General features: G+C 42.5%; 2 protein-coding genes across 2 annotated transcripts in view; one reads left to right on the forward strand and one right to left on the reverse strand.

Moving 5' to 3' along the window:
* Nucleotides 1-55: 55 nt before the first annotated feature.
* Nucleotides 56-11,601, forward strand: LOC113515416 (uncharacterized). The gene is given in 9 exon segments (XM_052898397.1): nucleotides 56-505; nucleotides 3,033-3,174; nucleotides 3,739-3,873; nucleotides 4,307-4,526; nucleotides 5,194-5,470; nucleotides 6,537-7,515; nucleotides 7,957-8,465; nucleotides 9,520-9,646; nucleotides 11,155-11,601. Coding segments are annotated over 9 exon segments (2,850 nt in total). The 5' UTR covers nucleotides 56-326; the 3' UTR covers nucleotides 11,437-11,601.
* A 4,942-nt stretch (nucleotides 11,602-16,543) lies between these two features.
* The window catches only part of LOC113513484 (ATP-dependent zinc metalloprotease YME1L), a 28,779-nt gene continuing 22,772 nt past the window's right edge, over nucleotides 16,544-22,550 (reverse strand). Inside the window, exons 14-17 of the mRNA XM_052898398.1 lie at nucleotides 22,163-22,311; nucleotides 18,199-18,305; nucleotides 17,056-17,233; nucleotides 16,544-16,673 (exon numbers count right to left, since the gene is read on the reverse strand). Coding sequence (XP_052754358.1) covers nucleotides 17,056-17,233; nucleotides 18,199-18,305; nucleotides 22,163-22,311 — 434 coding nt within the window. The 3' untranslated portion in view covers nucleotides 16,544-16,673. The remainder of the gene's footprint in view (nucleotides 16,674-17,055; nucleotides 17,234-18,198; nucleotides 18,306-22,162; nucleotides 22,312-22,550) is intronic.

Below are 22,550 nucleotides of genomic sequence, written 5' to 3' on the forward strand. Positions count from 1 at the left end.
CAAAATTTTCTTAAATAGTAGACTGCTGAATATTACTTGGCAACACAGTTAAGACGTGCGAAAAAATCAAGAAGAATCCAATGAATGAAACGGCTGTTGACCTTTTCACTGTCAAGTCAAATGCGAAAATTTGACTAATTTGGTGTAGTCTCTTTTTTATACAAACTCATTAAAATTTGATACCTACATGTCGTGCTGTGAATAATATGTGATAAAACTAAGTGAATGTGAAAGCTGTGACGTTCGAACTAGTTGCAACTCATCAAACTTGTTTCTGCGCCTCCGAAGGGCGTTATAGGTTTTTTTTTCTATCAATAAAGTTATATATGGATCACGAAGAGGAATACCATGATCCCGACTACGCTGGCACATCGGCGAACGCCAAAGAAGAGACCACGAGCCTCTCCGAAGAGGAAAAAGTGGAGAAAATACGAGCTGTCATTCGCCGGGAATTCAATAACGAGTTGGAAGTGAGAGAAAACGAGATAATGCTGATTGACCAGCGGTACGTATTACATATAAGCATTATGTAGTTATAAAAAGTAAAGAAATGCAGAAAAATTTCATTTATAACCGCCAAAAGCCAAAATAGAAACATGTGGTTTTTTGCACGCGCGCAACAATTTCGCGTTGTGGGTGATGTTTTTCGGCGATAACAATACAAACAGAGGCACAAGCACCGTTATCGTGGTGACTCATGGTTACTTAGAGCCAATTATGTACATCTACAAGAGTAAAATGGGGATATGCAGTGGAAAAACATTTCTATTTGTTAAAAAAAAAATAAGTACACATTTGTGTTGATATTTTGACAAACAATACAACCTACTGCAACTATATTGTTACAGTAAGACAAATATTTTACTTGTTTAAAATTAAATTAAAAAAGCAATTACAAATTAATTTGAATGTGGAATAACCCATTTAAGCTGCTTCAGGAGGTTAATTGACCTGTTGTTACACACTGCCTTTCTCTCCACTTCATCTTTTTGTATACAACTTTGAATGGCAAACAGTGTCTGACCTCATGGAAAATGTTAGTCCACTGTAGGATTCAATATACATTATTATATATTAAGTATGAATAATTAAGAAAATGCTTACAGCAGCCGCTTACTGCAGTTTGGTTATTTTATTTAAGGCCTTTTATTATTATGTCCTATAAAAAGTCTGCAGCTCTAAGGTGCGATGTAAATTAAATAATTACCTTACCCATACTATATGCCAACAGACTATCAATGATAGGTGAGAATGAAGTCGGATCATTTGGTCCAACATGGTCAATCCACTAGGAATTAATTAGTGGTTTCTTGAAAGGGCCATCTGTAAGTTGTTCTGAGATAATGTTTTACTAGCAATGGACTAATAATCACTGTTACAATTACTTTCACCCTGTTAACTCTAAATGTGGCCACTTGAAATCATCAAGGCCTAGAAAATATTAATTTAGTACAATTGTGGCAATAGCTGTTTTAAATTTGCAACAAATCGTAAGTAAAATTAAGATGGAAACCCTAAAAAAACACAATAAATATGAGATTGAGGAAATTTGATCTAGTCTAATATTTATTAAGTTCTAAAACAAACGGATGATAGCAAGACAGAGTATAACAAAGATATAACTTGACTTACTGTTTAGCTGCGGCCTTAAGCTGTCCAAGTGATCCTGTTATTGATATTTCCCTCAGTATAAACCCTATATATACTGTTAATTTTCCAATGATCTCATTAAAAGTCAATTAACAGTTTACACTAATATTGTTACTGAACATATTATCATTAGAGTAATAGTCAATAGTCATTACTATTGTTTGATCATGACAAGCCGCACTCCTTGTGGACCCTGCCCTACAGATAATAAAAGTGAATTTTATTTTAAACATTTTTGTCTAGCATTTGTATAATGCTACCACCCAGATACAAATTCAAATCCTCTTTATTCAAATAGACTTTGTTTGTAAACACTTTTAAATTGTCATTTCTTATGAATATAAGAATATAAGAAATTCAACAGTTACTCTTTTTAAATCTCTGTTAACATTATGTGTATTTATTTGAATGTACTATGTTTAAAGTTACATGGTCGTTAAAAAGCCCGCGCATGATTATTTGTTTATTGTATAATAGAGTTTATTCAATAAGTATAGATTGTAATAAGATGGAGATTTTATATAAAGTTGTGTGCATAAGTGCCTTTTGCCCATCCTCTATCATCTGTTTATTTCATCAGATAGGATGTCAGTTTGTTTGCCATCTAAGTATGATAAAAAAATTAATTTGAAATGCAATTTTAGCTGTGAAAAATGGGCAAGAAACTAAAGTTTTTTTAAACAAGTTGAATTTTACTGGTACAATAGGATGAGTCCAAACTAGGATTGTTATATTTTATTTTATTTGGTGTCTCAGCAAATAAAGAAGTTAGAAGAAAAAAAGTAGAGAAGGTCATAGCATTAGTCATAGCATTTAAGGATCAGTACTTGACAAGTTGTTAAAGCTCTACAGTAGCGAGGTGTAAACAAGTTACCTAACATAAGTCTCTATGTAATAATCTGCTGAATAAACAAAGCAACTCCAAGACTTCATAGCCTGTTCCCAAAGGAATTCTATTCTTACTGAATGCCTAGGTCTTAAAATTACACTTTCAATTTTAAGATGCCCATCAAAGGTAGAAGGAATCGTTTGTAACAAAATCTCATTACCTGCATATTGCATGGTCTGTTTTTTTTTTATGGGTAAAAATGACATGGTAACCCTGCCTGCGCTATCGTTATACACTGGCGGTGCATCAGTGAGAGGGGAATAAGTAAGGATGAAAGGGCAGGTCAGTTAACCCATCGTGATGAATACACCTGGAATTCAGCACGATGGTTTCCGGAAGAACCACGGGCAAGTTAAGCTGACTGAGTATATTGCTAGCAATGGGATTGATAGTCCGCATTACTAATAATCCCTCAACCCCCCCCCCCCCCCCCAGTGGTTCTTTGACAACCTGTGAGACTGGTTGGTAATTTTGTTTACAAATGTTGGTACAGGATGTGCACGTCGCGCCGCATCCTGCACCGGTTGCGGTACGTGCTGGTGGACAACTACTACCACGACCAGAAGCTGCGCCTCACCGCCGCCCAGGTGGAGGACGAGGTCGCCGCGCACCTCGACCCGCGCGCTCGAGCCGAGGTTTGATACCTTTATGTTAACGCGACATGAGGTCACACGGCCCTGACTATACACCATACACCGACGGTTTGTCTGTCAATAGCTGAATGAATGCTCCTAAAATATCATCTTCATCATTTGGTATCTCCTAAGTTATCTATAGAACTAACTTTTTGTCCACTACTGGGCTCTCATGGTTTGCAGAAGTAGAAATATTAATGAAATTACAGGGTACAGAGGGATAATGCCTCCTATACAACAGTATATAGCTGCTACCCCTCCCTCGGTCATAAAGCTGCCTTAGGCGCTCTTACGACATTCACAAGTATTGACAATCGATGGAGAAGAAAAATTTAGGATGTAGGATGACGTAATGTAGGATGATCCCCGATTAGTCGGAGCGACGACCTCAAATGCATTGCAGGGAGTCAGTGGATGCAGGTGGCTCGGGACCTTTCTTTATGGCAGTCTATGGGGGAGGCCTATGTCCAGCAGTGGACGAATAATAGCTGAAATGATGATGATACATAATTTTAATGATAATACGTACGATTTTATCACCTTCCACAATTGTATGTTCACCAGGCGTCAGCCGTGCTGCGAGATGGCCAGAAGCGCCTACATCCCTCCGTGAGGAAACTGCTCGGCAAGAAGACTGTGGACCTCGACGAGATATTTCGCACGAGAGGACCGAGAAACAAGACTAGGAAAAATTATTCGGTGCGTATGTTTGTTGAAATCCTTGATTTTGTATTGGCTGCTGTTTTAATTGTTTTAGCTTTGGGCATTTGTTCTTTTACACGTGGTTTTGATGATTAAGATTACGTTTGATGGTAAGAGGTCAGCGCCGTCCATTGGATTTCCCATTGGACGTCGCTGCATCGTGAGGAATTCATCAAGAAATAACCTCAGTGGTTTTCAGTGAGCTGAGGTTGACATGACAGGGTCGGGGGGAAGGGATTGTCAGTAATATCGGGGGATGGGAGGTGAGTCCCCGTTGCCACCTACATGTGGTTCCCTCTGGGAACTATCGTAACTAATTTATCGTTGAATACGTCACGATGGACTACCTGACCTGTCTTTTCATCCAGTCTGCCAGATAACACAGGCGGGGTTACCATACAATTATCGTATTATTACATGGTGTCGGCAGGCGATGGTCCAGACCCGCAACTACACAATATCAGCCGACCGCTGCAAGTCCATGCGGCCGGAGGAGCCGCCGGGGCCGGAGGCGGAGCCCGAGGCGGCGGCGGCGGGCAGCAGCCGCCCGCGCAAGCTGCCGCGACACATCGAGCCCAAAGCGCAGAATGTGTGCACCCTCGACGTGGCCACTAGGAATAAGATGAAACATAGATATAGGATTATTATTGGTGAGTGACACCTTTTTATGACTCGTTCATTATATTGTAAATGAGCTGATCCCACTACATCGTTTTCGCTATCAGTAGTTGATTGACTCCGAGTGGTCTATGTTCTTCACCTTAAATACTGTGTGTATGATTAGTTGTTAATACATCAAAAGATTTAAAAGTAATTGATATTTTTGTGACAACTGTGTACGGAGTATATGATTTGAATCTATCATACAGTGTCAACCATTTAAGAATACTTACTGTTTAACATAAAGAAATAATTAAATGTTATTACCAGAGGGAGTTTCTGTGCAATAGTTATCAGGTTGGGTACCTGTATTTCATTCTTATTGCTTTAAAGCAGTTGTGTTTGCATGGCCGTATTTCGGTTTGAATGGTGGGATGTGGCAGGGAAGTTACGGGGTACAGAGGCACAACACATTAGCCCTCGAAATGGCAACACATAACGGGTATGGTGGACGATACAGTACACTCTGTTACGTCTACGGGGCTGTTGATACCTGTAGGTGACGGTTACCGCTTCCAATCAAGTCGTCCACTCGGCGGCATCTGGGAAACAAGACACTACAGTGTTTAATGTGGCCCGATGTCGCACGGCATGGCTGGGCATGCGATTGTAAGCGGTGCGAGTGTGTGTATGTGTGTATGTGCGTGTGTGGCGCAGGCAACACGTCGAAGTACGCGCCGCCGGCGTCGCGCGCGGACCGGGCGACGCACACGTGGCTGCTGTACGTGCGCGGCGCGCCGCCGCGGCCGCAGCTCGGCGCGCTGCTCACGGCCGTGCGCGTGCGCCTGCACCCGTCCTACGCGCCGCACCACACCGTCGTCGTGCAGTGAGTACGCCGCCGCCCGCTGCACGTGCCTACACGCGCCTACACGCGCCTACACGCGCCTACACGCGCCTACACGCGCCTACACTCACCACCACCACCCGCGCCTGTGTTGCAGCAACCGCACACCACCACCCAACAAACGTACACCGTGTGTATATTCCACGACCATGTGCCGGCGCGGCTGACAAGTTTGGCGACTTAAGTTCCCGGCGCTGAATATTTTTAAATTTTATATTTTTATTTTGTTTTTTTGATATCTGACAATGTCATGTTTCGTTATTGTATTTCTCTCGACCTAGCAGCCCGCTTATTATTTCATAAAATATACGCCTCTCGTGCACTCGTTAAAAACCATCTTTTTTATTTATTGCTGGACCGCGACTACAAAACACCGGCTGATACTATATGCAGACGCTCAAAACAGAAATTTTATTAACAAAAATTACAACACATACAATAGAGAAAATACAATATAATAGCAATATACAATATAAATATACATACATGAATACTTTAAACAAATATTACATAAATATACATATATAAATATCTTGCTTATTAATTTCAATTTATTTAATATCAAATAACAAGGTCCATTTTGTTAGTAACAGACTTAACATTAATTAAGTACATTAATTGACATGAAATTGTATTTGATGAAGAATTGTTAATTTAGTACTTGGGTATTTTAAATATTGCATGTTTAATTGTGGCGAAATATGTAGACTTAATATTATTTTATCTATATGTACATTTTCCTATATTTACCATATTTCTTGCAAATAAATATCCATTTATTCATTCAATTATGTCATTAAAAAAGTTTAAAATTTAGCTGTTATTTACCTGCGAGGCATCCGATCAAGACGGCAACAAACTAGCAAATAGTTTATTTTGTGTTCGTCATCGTCCTGGCGAGATGCTCCATCATAGGTACGTGGACATCCTCAGCTATTATTTTAAGGATTGTGTCGTTACTCCCCCGCATTCTTTTCACTATGCGACTTTCTTATGAATGATAACATGGAAACCATTAATCCGTGCTTGCGCGAACATTCTAAGGCGCTACAAAAGCGTGAAAGTTTAAACACCATCCTGAAGAAATTGTTTACAGGGCACGTAGAGCATCCAGCGATTTTTCAGCATGCCTGAACCGTAGACCGTAGGTGTAGAGATTAATGCAAATCAAAATTGTTTACATTTCAGGAGCGGAAACAATAGTAGACGTGTGGCTGTACAGCTCACCGGAAATGTTGCAGTACGAATACATAGAGGAAAGTACGGACCCGCCACCCGAAATACCAGCTGAGCAGCCAGAGATAAAGACTGAGGTCACAGAAGAGAATACAGACTGGATGAACTTCTTCAATAAAGAGCCCACCGAGTTAGACGTCGACGCGATGATCATTAAGCCTAAGAAAGAGAAAGAGACAGAAGAACCACCAGTAGATGCTAATATGGAGCAACAAGAGTTGATAGATAATGATAATAAACCGAACGAATGCGAAGAAAACGATTGGGGCACGAACTTGAATTACAAATCTATAGAGGCGCCCACGGACATACCAAACGAGATCCTCAACCAACCGTCCTCGCTGAAGAAGAGAATAATGAAGTACATAGACCCTACGACGGGGAAGATCTACTATTTAGAGGTCGACAGGACGCTAGATTTATCGAAAGTACAAGAAATAGTCATTAACAATACAAAGACTGCAAAAATAAGTCCGATCAAATCGAACGGTTTGAAGAACGTCAGGAGAAAGAAGGGCGTGTCGCTACTGAAGCCAGAGGTCCAGAGTTTGTTAAGGAATGAGAGCAAAAACCGGGAGTACGCGCATATAGAAAACGACCACTGCTATTTAGGTTCCAATTGGAGGAAATCCGTGAGTTTTTGTGAAACGCAAATGTTGAAGAACCAGCGGCTTTTCGAGGAAGTGGTTGTGAAGGAGGAGACGTCGTTATACGATTGGCTGTGCAGGGCGGTAGTTCGCTTGACCGACGTGCGGATGGCGGTCGGGTATCTGTTGAAGAAGATACCCCTCATAAGTGAGGAGGCGAGGGACCCTGACTTCCTGAAGTGTTTCCCGTTTGTAGTCGAGGACGAAAAAAAGTATTGGAAGTTAGATTTTGCTAAACGGAGAAATATTGAGGTAATTATTTCTTGTGATGCTTAGAGTGGCGTAGAAGTCAAGGCCATTGCCTATAAACACGATAGTACCATTAATATCACGGAATGCTCTGTGATAATTGCCATTTTTGAGGATTTTTTTTTAAGTATAAATTATTATGTAAAGTATAGCTAACGTTATGAATGGGAGTTTGTTACCTCTTATTGCATTGACGGCGTCATTAAATGTACAATTTATATATGTATGTACACAGCATTGCTGATGAAAAAGGGTTTGCAATTAGCGAGAGTTTGATTCCATATGCAATTGTTATCGCTAGATGACACTACATAATTATAATAGCTTAAGAAAAATCGTAATTTTCGAATATAAACGAAGAGAGAAAGAAATACAAGAGTGACACTGTATAAAAACGATAAAATTTCTATAAATGTATTCTAAAAACAATGTTGATTTTTCCAGTGGTCAAGAGCGAAGCTTATAAACAAAATGCTGACGGAGCATCTACCCACAACGGAACAGATCTGGCGGACGAAGCAGATCCTGGTGTACTCGCGGCTGCACGGCTACTACGAGCTGCGGCCGGAGGCAGCCGCGCCCGCGCCCGAGACCGACGAGTGGTCCTCCTGGAACGACCTCGAGCATTCCAGGAAGATGGAGTCCAACATCCGCGAGATATACCCGAACGCATCCGATATATCCAGCCTTAGTGTGTTTAATAGTGAATTGTTTGAAAGTGGACTGTCAGAGTCGATGGAGGTGACGGACTCGGATGAAGAGGTGGACGTAGTGAAGTGTGAGCGGTCAGTGACGGTTAAAAGGGAGCCGCCCTCGGACGGGGACAGTGGACTGACAGTGTTACCTGTGGAGGACGAGGAGGACAGACTCAAGTTTATGTTTATAGAAAGGAAGTGCGCCGACATAGGTATTGAATTGAGGAACGAAGATGTGGGAAATGGATATTCATATAGGTGAGATAATTTTTTATACCGTTTAGGTTTTTTGACGGAATGTGGATATAAATCAACAGTACCATGGACATAATAGATATACTGTGTCGCCCATGATACTCTTCATGTATTGAAAGATTTACAGAATACACAAGTGAATATAATGGTGAAATCTTCACAATAAAGAATAACTTCAATCACCACAATATATGGAACACGGAAGTGAACCTTATTGCAAAAAGAATTATTAAAATCGATTAATCTTTTTCTTATCTTTTTTCACTTTGCATTTGTGTCTTTTGCTGTTTGTGTGCTGCAAGTGATGCAAATAAATTATCTATCTATCTTATTTATCTATTAAGAATTAATAACGAAAATAAGCAACTATGTTTGCAATTCATCAGCTAAATCAGAGTAAGAAAAATTATTCATGTAGGATTTTTTGCGACTTACGTAGTAATTTTTTCTCCAATCATTCGTTTAACAAACAGTTCCAGCTGAGTACAGTCCAAGAATTCGGTCGTCTACTGTATTTATCCTAGGAGGAGGCTCTTACTAATTATGTGAACTATGGACTGCAAACAATTTGCTGGAGGTTGTGAAATACTATAAAAAATATTTAAAATCTTAGCTAAATTTCACGTAGGGGGGATGTTGTTAATGGATGATAATGTAATGGTAACCCCGCCTGCGCTAACGGTATACACTGGCGGGGCACCAGTGATTGATAGATAAAGATAAAAACAGGTCAGTTGATACATCATGTCGAATTCACCAAGAATAAATGATCAATCTATTGTTGAATAGGCGACCGGAAGACGACTGGTGTTGCCCAATCGAGGGCCGATCAATCTATTATTTTAGTAATAGTCTTAGGTCGTTGATCTTACTTTATGTTGCTTGCACTCTATCCCCAAATACATATACTTTGTGTCGTATAGAGCGGGCATCCCGCCACCCGTTTTAAAATAGCGAGGACAGGATGTCTGAAAAAGTGCACCTCCAACTACTAAAAATAAATTCAATATAATATTGTTTACGGTGCAAACTGCATGCCAAGTGTTTTGTGGTACAGCGCTGTGCACGCGGCGCTGTGCGCGGCGACGCGGTGCTTCGCGGACGAGCTGCTGCGGTCGTCGCTGGCGCGCCCCCCGCGCCCCCCGCGCCGCCGCCCCGGGGACCCTGCCGCCCGTCTGGACCGGGTCAGGCTCGCCTCATGTTATCTTATACATTCTCGTACACCAATGATATAATGAAATATCTAGCGATCCCCAAGGGATTTTGCGCAAAAGTCATTTGCTTGGGTATCTCTGTCCGTATTGCACAGCTCTTGACAGATTATTCTTTTTTTATGCAACTTAAAATGGTAAACAAGCTGACAGCCCACCTGATGGATAGTAGCAACCGTCACCTATAGATATGAACAGCACTGTGGATGTAATAGAGTATACTGTTTCGCCCATGATACCCTCAATGCGTTGCCATTCCTGAGCACTCAGGTGTTATTCCTCTGTACCCAGTAAATTCACTGCCATTCCCACCCTTCAAACCGAAACACAGCGATGCGAATACAACTGCTTCACGGTTGAAACACGAATGGGACAGAGCCCATGCAAACGACTTTTGTAGTCTCCTTTTGGTACGTCTATTAAATCAATTACGTTTTTAATAAATCCACTTTCTAACTTATTATCTACTTGAGGCGAGGATGAAAAATAATTTAGCCTATCATGGCGAATTTCATAAGAATTAACCATTGTTAGCATTAGATGTCAGATCTTTTAGATGCATGTTATGAAAAAATCTATGTTCTGTGACATGTCGAGCGCATTGTCTTTTGAAATAGATAGATAGATACTCTTTATTGTTTCCTCCATAAGATTACAATAGTAAACTTATTATAAATATAAACAATTACAAGAAATAATCACAATGAGAAATAATAAAACTATTCAGTTATATATTGGCATAATTCACAATACGTTAAAAAAAAATTAACAATCTATTTGGGACACTATGACACACATGGCGAAAACATATTCTCGTATTTTATCTTTTGTTTTATATTTACACTTTATATATATATATATATATATATATATATATATATATATATAAAGTGTAAATAATCTGATTGTAGGAACTCATTTGTTAATTTACGTGTGTCATGAATGGCTCAAATAAAGTGTTTATCTATCTTTTTTTTAATGGATGATAATGGAATGGTAACCCCGCCCGTGCTATTGGTATACGCCGGCGGGGCACCAGTCAGTAGGTGAGGCTGAAGCAGGTCAATTGGTCCATTGTGACAAATTCAACAAGAATTGGTTACGATGGTTTCCAGTGGGAATCACGGGAAGGTCTACCTGATAGGGTATACTGCTAGCAGTGGGGCTGTCAAACTCCATTGCTAACAATTCCTTTCCCCCTTATCTATCTATCTAACCATGTTGGTTAGAAGGGAAGGGATTGTTAGTCATGCGGGCTAACAGTCCCATTGCTAGCAATATACCCTATCAGGTCGACCTCCACGTAGTTCCCCCTGGAAACCGTCGTTCTGAATTCTAGGTGTATTTATCACGATGGGCTAACTAACTTGCCTTTTCATCCTCACCTGTCATTCCTCACTGGTGCCCCGCCGGCGTGTACCGTTAGCGCAGGCGGGGTGGCAGTGGGTGTGGTGGTGACGGGTCGTTTTGCCGTCCGGCAGATGGGGCGGCGGCGGCGCGTCGCCGGGGCTGGAGCACGTGTGGGCGGCGTGCGGCGCGGCGCGGCGCCGCCTCGCCGTGCTCGCCGCTACACACCGCGCCGCACGGTCGCATCGTCCGCATCGTCCGCATCCGCTGTAATACACCGCCTCCACACGCTGTGCGCTCTTTCATTTACACCTCCCTGTCTAACCTACCTACCTACCTACCTACCTACCTATATATACATAGCCGTACACCGCGGCTTCGCTCCTGACCGTGTCACGGTGTTGAATAACATATAACCTTCAAGAGTTGTCAAATACGGTTAAAATCTTCAAATCCAATATGCACTATTTTATAATTGTGAATATTCGAGTAATTCTAAAGATAGCAGCTGGAGGCGCGTGTCCACTGTTGCTGACGCGCTGAACATGACACTCGACGTCCGTATTTTTTTTTTCAACAAACTATACCTCAATTCGCTATATAACCGTCATATATATATATATATATATATATATATATATATATACATATATAATATAATATAAGAATTTTATATATCTATATATATATATAATATATAAAATTCTCGTGTCACGGTGTTTGTTACCAAACTCCTCCGAAACGACTTTACCGATTTGCATGAAATTTTGTGTGCATATTGGGTAGGTCTGAGAATCGGCCATTTTTTATACCTCTCAATGATAAGGGTGACCCACCCCTAAATTTTTTTTTTTTTATTTTCTTGACAAAATTTTTAATTGTGTTTTAAATATGATTTAGCATTGAAAAGTACATACAACTTTAAATTTTCATCGTTTTACAATCAACCCCTGTATTTTAATCACGATTTTTATATGTCGCAATAAGGTATAAACCTAAAATACTTTTTAAATCGAATATAACTGGTTTTGCCACAATTAGTCTTTTAACAACCCTAATAATTAATTTTTTAAATTGGACAATGAACCAGCAGAGAAAACAAGTAAACCCTTCCATATTTAGCCATTATTTAAGTTCATATTGGCGAGATAGCTGCGTCAGAGATCACTTGCAGTATCTATTACAAACAAATAGGATTAACTTGTGCTCTGAATATTGGTAATTGGGGGTCTTTTGCTTCTAATTTTAAGGCATCATTTCAGCCATTACCCGTCCACTGCTGGACATAAGCCTCCCCCATAGACTGCCATAAAAACCAATCCTGAGCCACCTGCATCCACTCACTTCCTGCAATGCATTTAAGGTCGTCACTCCATCTAGTGAATCAATCAATTTTAAGGTATATTGAATAAAAATAATAAAACACTATTTATAGTCAACATTTTATTTGTCTCCGATGCATAAGAACCGTTGCGCTTCACTGTTGAAACTGAATGATAAGAGGAACTCGCGCGAAATACTAAAAAGTTTGATAATTTTTAAAACTACCCGCATAATCTAAAAAATATCTATTAAACAGGCTTAGTCATATAGAGGACCCAACGACAGTGAATTTATAAAATTTTGCAATTTTCAAGGAATAGAAGCCGTTTGTATATTTAATTATTGCACTAAAACATACATATAATACGACTTATTACATATAAGTCGCTATGTAGAAAGAAGGAAACTTCTCCGACTGGAGAACATAGGCTGCTTTTCATGCCAGTCACGCGGACAAAGTCGCCAGTAAAAACTAGTCATGTATATAAAAACAAATAAAGTTTTAAAAATAATAACAGTTAACTAGATAAGTATTTTCTAAGCACATCCAACCTAGATCTTATCATCGCTTGCCACCACGCGAGGTAAGAGGAAGTTTAGGAAAACAAACAGTTTCCGCTACAGTAGCCGACGTCAAATTCAACAGCCAAGCGCACCGATAACACAACTAAATGAATTGGCTACATAATTAAATTAACTTTATACAATTACGCTGTGGCCCGATTCACGTTTTGCAGTTCTCCGTTCAATGTTACCAACTATGTAATTCGGATAATTAGAAAAAAAAAATATATATTATTTTAATTATTTGAAATTGGAATTCGAATTCCGAACATAATCATTATTGGCGCGAAAACATGACGCCATGTTGTATTTTACTGGTTTCTTCTTGTCTCCTAGTGAGACTGTGATAAATAATACGTATACAACATATACTATAGGAAGAGCACTGGCCTCGGTGTGGCAAGAACTTAGTAAATAGGTGAATTGATGAAATATGGTTTTATGGTTGACGTTAGGCAGGTGGCCGGTCGTAAAACTAAAAACCAAGTCTTTTTGTAATATGGACAAAATCATATTACGCCGACCACAAATTATTGGTTGATAAGGGTAGGAAGATGATGATGAAATATGGTTTTACATTTTTTTTTAACGAGTATGCGGTTGGCCTGGTTGTGATTACCGCCACCCATAGACTAGAGACACGCACAACATCAGGAGAAATTGCCGGCGTTTTAAGAAGGAATATTCTCTTATTGATATTTGATATTTAAAAGTAGTTCTGTAAAAAAGGTTCGTATTAGCCAAGTGTAACATTGAAAGCCTTATAATTATAGCCAGATATAGGGGCCGATTCTGAAGTGCCGTTTTTTTATCTCTTATATTTTAATTTAATAATTTCTCGAAATTACTGTTCTATGGACCACCACAAACTATATTTATAATAATTTTGACGTAAATCTATTAGAAAATTAGTTCATACTTATCTTTACGTAAGAATTTAGCTGTAATATCAAACTGAAATTTTAATTAGAGATATATCCAGCAGCAGTATTTCCGAGCCGAAACCACATCATAACCTTCAAAAGAGCATATTTCTTTTTAAAAGGCCGGCAGCGCACCTGCAATGCCTTTGGTGTTGTGGGTGATCGTGGGCGGCGGTAGTCACTTACCATCAGGTGAGCCGTATGCTCGTTTGCCCCCTGTGTTAGAAAAAACAAGATAAATTTAGAGAAATCGGCTATATGATTTATTTTACTTTATAGGCACCGCTCCCTAAACAGGTATCACTGATAAGAACATTTCAGAAGCATACGGCCCACCCTTCAGGCAGAATGCTTGGAACGTCTGAGGCGTCAAAGGTCTAAGTTCATTATACCCAATAATGAACGTTACTTATCGACAGATATACAGGGTGAAATTAAATTAAGTTAATAACATTTTAGATGTTACCATTGATTGAACATTTCCGAAGAAACGGTTTGAAAAACGAGACAAAGCGTCCGGCTGTTAGATCAATATGGAAGGCCCAAGATTTTAAAAGAAAAAGGACACTACCGTAACGGGATGTAAACGGTTTCGGCTTCACCTTGAGACATAAGTTCATATCTCCTATCCTTAGATTATATAGATAGAGTATATACATATAAATACTTCACTAAAAACAGGTCATATTTTTAACCATATGTGCGTGAATAGGGTTACCATAATGTACATTTACTACTCAGTGTATGGCAGAAATTATATTCTAAGGTTAAATTAAAAAATAATGATAAATTTGTCTGGACATGACCGACATTTTAATTTATATATGTATATTAATTTGTAACCAATACTAACATAAGTAATAGTTGCCAAATAAATTTTAAAATTTTTACTTGGTCTGGGAAATTTTAATCCAACTACTTGCAACACTAAATAAGGGGTGGGTTCGTCTATATTTAAAAAAATTCAAATGAGTCATTCAAATGTCAATTTAGTCGAGTAAATGTTAACACGTTCCTGACACGCAATGCTCTATCTATATAATCTAATCCTTTCATTTACTCGGATTGGGGCGTGAACGAGGTGGAAGACAATATGAAAGGGCTCAATTCATTCATTTTGACTTCAAATATAAATTAGAAATGGTATCTCTGGTTTTAAGCATCCTAAATGATACAGAGTAAGCAACCATATAGAGTCGCCAGTACCAAGGGGGGCAATTTACCCTAAGAACAAGGAATTACATAGAAGGAAAACTAAATGAAACGGCTGCCCTCTTTCTTCATAGCAAATATAATTAGTAAAAAGGGGACAAAAGGTGCACCATCAATTGCTTTTTTCTCAATTCATAGCAGGCTAGTGTATAGAAAATGTTTGATATGTCAATTATTTGTCAATGACAAATTTTACATTATTAGATTATATATTGGACACAGTTTATGCAGAAAGTATGCAAGCAGGTTGTATCTGAATTTGGCATAATTATACGACCAATAAAACCTACTGAAAACTAGCCTATTACAAATCGAGAAAAATGTACCTGATAGTATATCTCACGTCTTCTTTTTACTAATAATTTTAGCATAAAAAGAAAAGAGGCAACCATATGATTTACTGTTTATATTTTATCATTCCTTCTATGTAATTCCTTGTTCTTAGAATTTACCTATCGGACTGTGACTCCATAGAATAAGGATGCATACGCTCGGTCTGACACTAATGAACACAATTGATACTTGAACTAACAACTAAATCCTACAAACGTATTTTAACTATATGGTACCATTTGTCACTTTCTTTTAAATTAAACATTTAGCTCAAAGAAATTTTTGGGTTTTAATAGTCGTTTCTAGAAAATCTTATTTACTGTCTGGTCAAGCGGTCTCGGCTTCTAGGTGATCTAGAGATCGTGGTGAATGCCTGGTGAATTCATCACGACGGGCCTAATCTGACTTCAGCCTCACCCAGTCACTAGTACCCCGCCACAGTATACCGACAGCGCAGGCTAGGTTGTTATTCCATATTCATCCATAAAATATAGTAAACTATAAACCCAACTGTGTACAGAAAAAATAATGGTCGCTACATATTCATACTAGAGACTACCAATTTTACTCCCATGAATAGACTGCTAAAACCCATAGGTACGAGTGTATGGCAATTTTATATCAGCCGTTGACTATCTACTGCTGTCTACATAGCCTCTCCCATAAAGGAGGGTTTACCATTAGTTGCCACGCTTGGCAGGCAGGTTGGACGTATGCCAATAAAACATGATAATTAAGGCGAAATTTCACAATAGATGGCGCTGATATGGACAAATTGACAAAAGTATCTGAATTACTAAAGTAGCTAATATGCTACGGACGCGCCTGTTATCCGGTTGGAATAGGCGATGACCTGTTACCCCGTCGTCAATGTCCACACGAGTCCGATATATAGATATTAAAAGATGCTGTTATTAGCCAGACCTAGTGGTAAACATAAGTCCACATATTTCACTAAAAAATACATACGAATCGATCAAGTCGTTTTTGAGTTTTAGTGCTGTTAACAAGCACTATTTGAGTTATATATATATATATATATATATATATATATATATATATATATATATATATATATATATATATATATATATATATATATACAGTCTATTTACGCCAGTAGAGCAGCCTCCGGCCGTACCAACAACGCTACAAGGAAACTAATGCGTGAAACCAGGTTTTACTTATTTTTATTTGCTTAGTGTTGAGTGAGCGTCGCCTGCAAAATTTTCAATACACTTTCATTTGTACAGTTTTGTGTCCGCTGCGGGCGCCGCTAGCTCCGCCACCTGCGCCATCTGCCGGCGAATGTTGCTGCATTAGTATTTATCGAAGTGAAATGAAATTAATTAAATCAATTGAAATATATTGGCAGAAACCTTGTTGATAAGATGTTGCATTTATCAAGTTTACAAGATGTCCATCATGTTTCACCACATCAGACGGCATGCAATCTTTATACTCGTTTTTCTTTTTGATAGGTGAAAATGGTATGGTAGCCCCGCCTGCGCTATCGGTATACGCTGGCGGAGCACCAGTGAAGGGTGATAGATGAGAATGAAAACAGGCCAGTTAGCCCATCGTGATGAATTCATCAGGAATTAACCATGACAGTTCCAGAGGGGCGGTGGGGAGGGGGGGGCACGTGGAGGCCGACGTGGTCGTGTATATTGCTCGTACCTATGCGGGCGCGGGCTGCGCGGCGGGCGGCAGCAGCACGGGCGCGGCGGGCGCGGCGGGCGCGGCGGGCGTTGCTTGCGGTCCGGCCGCGGGCTCCTTGCTGGCTCGCTGCCGCTCATTCTTCACCTTCTCACCGTTCACGATCGCGCGGATGTCCTCCGCGTCCAGGGTCTCGTACCTGGAACGAACCCCGGTCGACTATTTAATGCGATTGCGGCAAACATAACTATTTCCTTTGAGTGCACTGAACTGAACCAATTGTTTAATTTTCCAAGCCAAAACATATAAGGTCATTAAAATAAGTAGATAGGCCCCGGTCCACTCTTGGACGCAAGTGGAGCTCTCAACTGTGTACAAGTTTAAAAGTATGTAAATGTGTCTCGTATAAAAGGGTTAGAACCAAAAAATAATCTTAAGTATGCTAGTGCCAAATTATTTTTTATATATTTATTCATTAGTACATATATGTATACATGGCGGGACTTGATGCTAAAAGCATTCTCTCCCAGTCAACCATAGGGAAGTGTCAGAGTTAAATTTTTTTTATAAAAAAATAAATTAAGATTATGATTCATAAACACAACGGACTTCAATTGTGGTAAAACTAGTTATTTCAATTTTAAAACTAAACTTCTGAGCCGATTCTGATAAAAATTTCTATGGGACCAACCTATGGGTATATCCTTTCATATGAGAAGAGAATTTTCCAAAAGAGTTTCCAACTGACGGAGTTGTGAGGTGACAAACATGAAAACATACAACGTAATTGAAAATTTCCTTTTTTTGAACGTAGTTGTAAGGAGTCCTACAGCCTCAATGGTCGTGTACTGCGCGATTTCAGACATGTTTCCTCCCACGAACACTCAAGTTGTGGAATGAGCTCCCTGCTGAGGTTTTCCCAAGAGACTACAGCATGGGGTTCTTTAAAAGGGAGGTAAAGAATTGTCTTCAGGATCGGCAATGCGCGCGTAATGCCTCTGGTATTGCAGGCGTTCATAGGCTACGGTAACCACTTACTATCAGGTGGGCCGTATGCTTGTTTGCCACCTCAGTGGTATAGAGAAAAAAAGAGCAGAGTATAGTTAGTAGAGAGGGTCAGGCGGGCAGGCGGGCAGGCGGGCAGGCGGGCAGGCGTATGCTTACTTGAGCAGCGCGTCTGCGAGCGCGCGGTGTTCGCGCGCGTGCGCCCGCAGGATGGCCTTGGCGCGCTCGTAGCTGTCCGCCAGCAGCCGCCGGATCTCGCTGTCCACCTGCCGCCGCACCACACCACCACACGCTTACCACCGCCGGCCTCTGCCCAGCGCTGGACATAGGCCCCCAATATATCGTGCCACTCGCTACAGCCCCATTGCTAGCAATATCAGGTCGACCTCCACGCAGTTCCCCCTCGAAACCATCGTCAACAATTCTTGTTGAATTCGTCACGGTGGGCTAATTGACCTGCTTCATCCTCACCTGTCATCCTTCATCGGTGCCCTAATAACGAGGGATTACCATTCCATTATCACTCATTAAAAAAAAGACACCATTCTATCACAGCCTCGGTCCACAGTCTATCTTTCCACCTAGCCAAGTGTCCTGCCCATACTTATATACATATATACACAATTGTACACATATCTTTTTTCTCATCCCTTTTAAAACATCATCAAAGCCCAACTACAGTTACCAACCCTCCTACCAAAAGTGGCAACTAACAACAAAGGCCTATGTTCAGCGGTGGGTAGACAGCTGATACGACGGTCTCTTTCAATACAGCTACATGAAAATGTGAACAAAAAAGTAACTAATTGATCTTTAAGATAATTTTATTGATCTCCAATAACAGTCTAAACAAAAAATCGATTTAACATTTCATGTAGGTACAGAAGTTTTTTACGATATTTTTAACAAAACTTGTCCACATTTTCATTAACTTCTATTAAAATTTACCAAGTATACGTACTGTCCAAAACAGATTCAATGTAAGAGAGGGACAGTACATGTGAAGGAAATAATTTAGAAGTGAAAAGAAGGAGCATGTGTATAACACGAGGAAATGATCGATATTATTGTAAGGATAATGAAAGCGAGTGTAAGGTGGATGAGTGTGAGTGACTGCTCTTCACATTTACACTTTATATATTACATTTAGGTTATGGAATGAGTTCCCTGCCAAAATTTTCCCAAGAGACTACAGCATGGGGTTCTTCAAAAAGGGGGTAAAGAGGTTCCTTCAGGGTCGGCAACGCACGCGTAATACCCCTGGTATTGCAGGTGTTCATAGGCTACGGTAACCACTTACCATCAGGTGGGCAGTATGCTTGTTTGACACCACAGTGGTTTAAAAAAAATTCAATTTATAAGTGAGACAGACGTGTGTGTAAATGCGATGAATCAGTATAAATGCGAACGGGAGGGGGGAGTAACTGAGAGGGACGACTGTAAATGTTAGATAGATAGATAGATAATTTATTTGCATTACTTACAGCACACAAATTACAATAAATGATTAAAATGTTAAGGAGTCAGGTGTTGTCTATGAGAGAAATGATTGTAAACGTTAGGGGGTTGAGCATAGCCTCGTGTATCTGGGGGGCGGGGCAGCGGGAGGCCAGGGAGGGAGTGTTGGAAGTAGTGGGAGTAAAGGAGAGGTGCGGAGCAAAAATGTGGAAGAGCGTAGAAGAGTCTTAGGAGAGTACTACGCTCTTGATGAGGAGGAGCTCGACACCGAGCGCACGGCGTCGTCTCTGTCACTCTTTTCAGAGTTTGAGAGCGATGTCGCAGGCGAAGGGACGTCTTCAAGACCAGTCGGCAGGACGTCCCGGCGCAAGCGCCGGTTAGTTGAGCGAAACGCCGGACGTGACAGTGAGGAGGAGGACGTGGAGATTGTCGAAGTTCCGTCCTCGAGAGCTGCGGCTACTGTTGCCGGCACCTCGAAGGCCTCGACCAACAAGGTGACTCGTTGTAGCTCCCTTAAGGACGGGCTGCTGGCCGACGCCTTAAGTGCTGACATCGAGGAGAGGGCAGATCGGATCCTGGATGCGGTGAAGCGGTCGGGCAATATAAAGGGGACAATCGTCATGGACATAAAAGCGAATATCGCTGCCATCCGCGAGTCCTCGCCGTCCCTGGTGGAGCGCTCGGCCACACAAGATAACGCGGAGCTTCGCAAAACCGTGGAGAGGTTGACCACCCAGCTCGCCGACCAGAAGGTCCTCCTGGACAGCACACGGCAGGAGGTGGAACAGCAGCGGCAGGAGATTGAGGCGTTGCGTAGGGCGCTGTCGTCGTCTGTTAATTCGGACACGGCGGCGCTTTTGGCTTGCAACCAGCAGCTTGAGCGCGAGCTGAAGGAGGCGCGAACGCCGAGTTCCGCCAGGAATTCTCGCTTAACCGTCAAGACCTGCGTCGCCTAAAACAGGAGTTGGCGGAGGCCAAAGCAGCCGTGTCAATACCATCGGCGCCTGTGGCCGTAGAGGTATCGCCTACTGCCCCGGTCCCTTTACAGCCGGGTGCGGACCCTCCACCTGATAAGGGCATCGAGGCCCGGATCGTCCGGCAAATCGGCGAGCTTTTTAGCGCCCGATTCGCCGGAATTGAGGAACGGCTCCTGTTGGTGGGCGGCAAGAAGCCGCTGCGAAAGAAGTGGGCAAAGAGCGCCTCGCAACCATCTGCATCGCGGGTGGCCAAGAACGTTCCGCAGAGGAAGGGCCCAGTCTCCCAACCGGCCCCTACTGTCGAGCCGGGCGCATCATCTGGCTGACGGGCCAGCTATCGTCTACTGATAACGTTCGAGAGGGGTGGACGGAGGTAATTCGGCGTGGCAAGCGCACGGCTAAGGCGCGTCAAAAAGCGGCACTCGCCACGCAGGCGGCTGACAGAGGAATGGCGCAAGTCCAGCAGAAGGCGCCCAAAAAGAGAAAAAAGCGGCGTTTTAGGCTGCCTCGTTCGTCAGCTGTGGTTTTGTCTCTGCAGCCAGAGACCGAGGAGAAGGGCATGACCTACAAGTCGGTGCGTACCGAGGCGTACACCAAGTTCAAGCCTTCGGAACTGGGTATAACCGACTTGAGGTTCAGGCTGGGCGTCTCCAGGGCGCGCATCCTAGAGTTGCCAGGCGCCGACAGCGGCGACAAGGCGGACCGGCGAAGATAGCCGAAGTCCTCCCGGAGCGAACGGTCAAGATCTCCAGTCCGACCAAATCGGCCGAGCTACGGCTGGGGGATCTTGACGACTCGGCAACATCTGCCGAGATTGTCACCGCGGTAGCGCGTAAAGGGGGATGCCCTCGACAAGACGGGGGAGGTCCGTCGCTCTCCCTCAGGTGCTGGCTCCATATGGATGCGCTGCCCCATTGGTGCTCCCAAGACTCTGGCCAATGCAGGCCGGATCCGAGTCGGCTGGGTGATGGCGCGGGTACAGTCCCTCGACCCTCGGCCCATGCGGTGCTATCGCTACCTCCTCTCCGGGCACGTGGCGCAGCGGTGCACCGCGAGTGTTGACCCCGGCGGAGGCGTCTTGTGCTTCCGCTGCGGACAAGCGGGCCACAAGTCCGCAAAGTGCGTTGCGCCATTACCGAGCTGCGGCGTCTGCGCCGCGCCCGGCAAAAAGGCAGATCACAGGGTGGGTGGCTTGGCTAGGTGCAGCCAATCGCGGAGGGCTCGTGCTCCGGCACGAGATGGCCGCGGGGACGGAGAGTCGATGGATACCTAGCGGTGCTTTTAAGCGCGGCTGGGTGTCTCTCGGCTCTAAAGTGGATCTCCGGGCTGCGGATGGCGAGAATCATCCAAAGCCCCCGAGAGATAGGAGATCCGGGAGTCGGTGCGCTGCGTATGCCCAGCGCACCACTCGGAGAGGCCCTGTCAAGGGGGCAGCGCTGTTGGTGACGCGGACGACTGCAAATCGCGAGCCCTCGTCATCGGCACACGGCGCTGGGAGGAATACCGAGGTGGTTTTTAGTGGGTAAAAATCCCACAGTACCCATCGCCATCACGCTGGCGGTGGGTCTCTTTCTGAAGATTTTCTCCTCGATAAAAAAAGGGGGTTGAGCATAAGTATTGAAAGGGATTATTATGAGGGTTTTTAAGGATCGGTAATGAGTGGCAGGTCCTCGTGCGGGGATGGTTACCAGCTCGCTGGTGGCGGGCCCGAGGCGGTCGGCGGGCGCGAGCGGCTGCTGCTGGTCGAGGCTGCGCAGCCCCACCTTGTCGCTCATGCCCCACTCGCGCACCATGTGGCTCGCCAGCGACGTCGCCTGCTTCAGGTCCGACGCCGCGCCTGCGCACACCGCTCGTATTGCATATATACATTTATGATATAGACATCCCTACAAATACTTCATGGATATAGTCCCAGTGTATCTCTCAGGATTCTCTGATATCCATGATGCTGTTCACACGTATGACGGTTATAAGTTTCCATCGGGTGCTCCGCCAGCTTGTTCCCATTCAAACATCAAACGAACTACTTGCTTATTCAATAAACCAATCAATAATCTCTCATTAGTAACACAAAAT

The sequence above is a fragment of the Galleria mellonella genome, unplaced genomic scaffold, assembly GCF_026898425.1.
Source record: "Galleria mellonella isolate WM207_F2 unplaced genomic scaffold, CSIRO_AGI_GalMel_v1 utg424, whole genome shotgun sequence".
NCBI classification, from domain to species: Eukaryota; Metazoa; Arthropoda; class Insecta; order Lepidoptera; family Pyralidae; genus Galleria; species Galleria mellonella.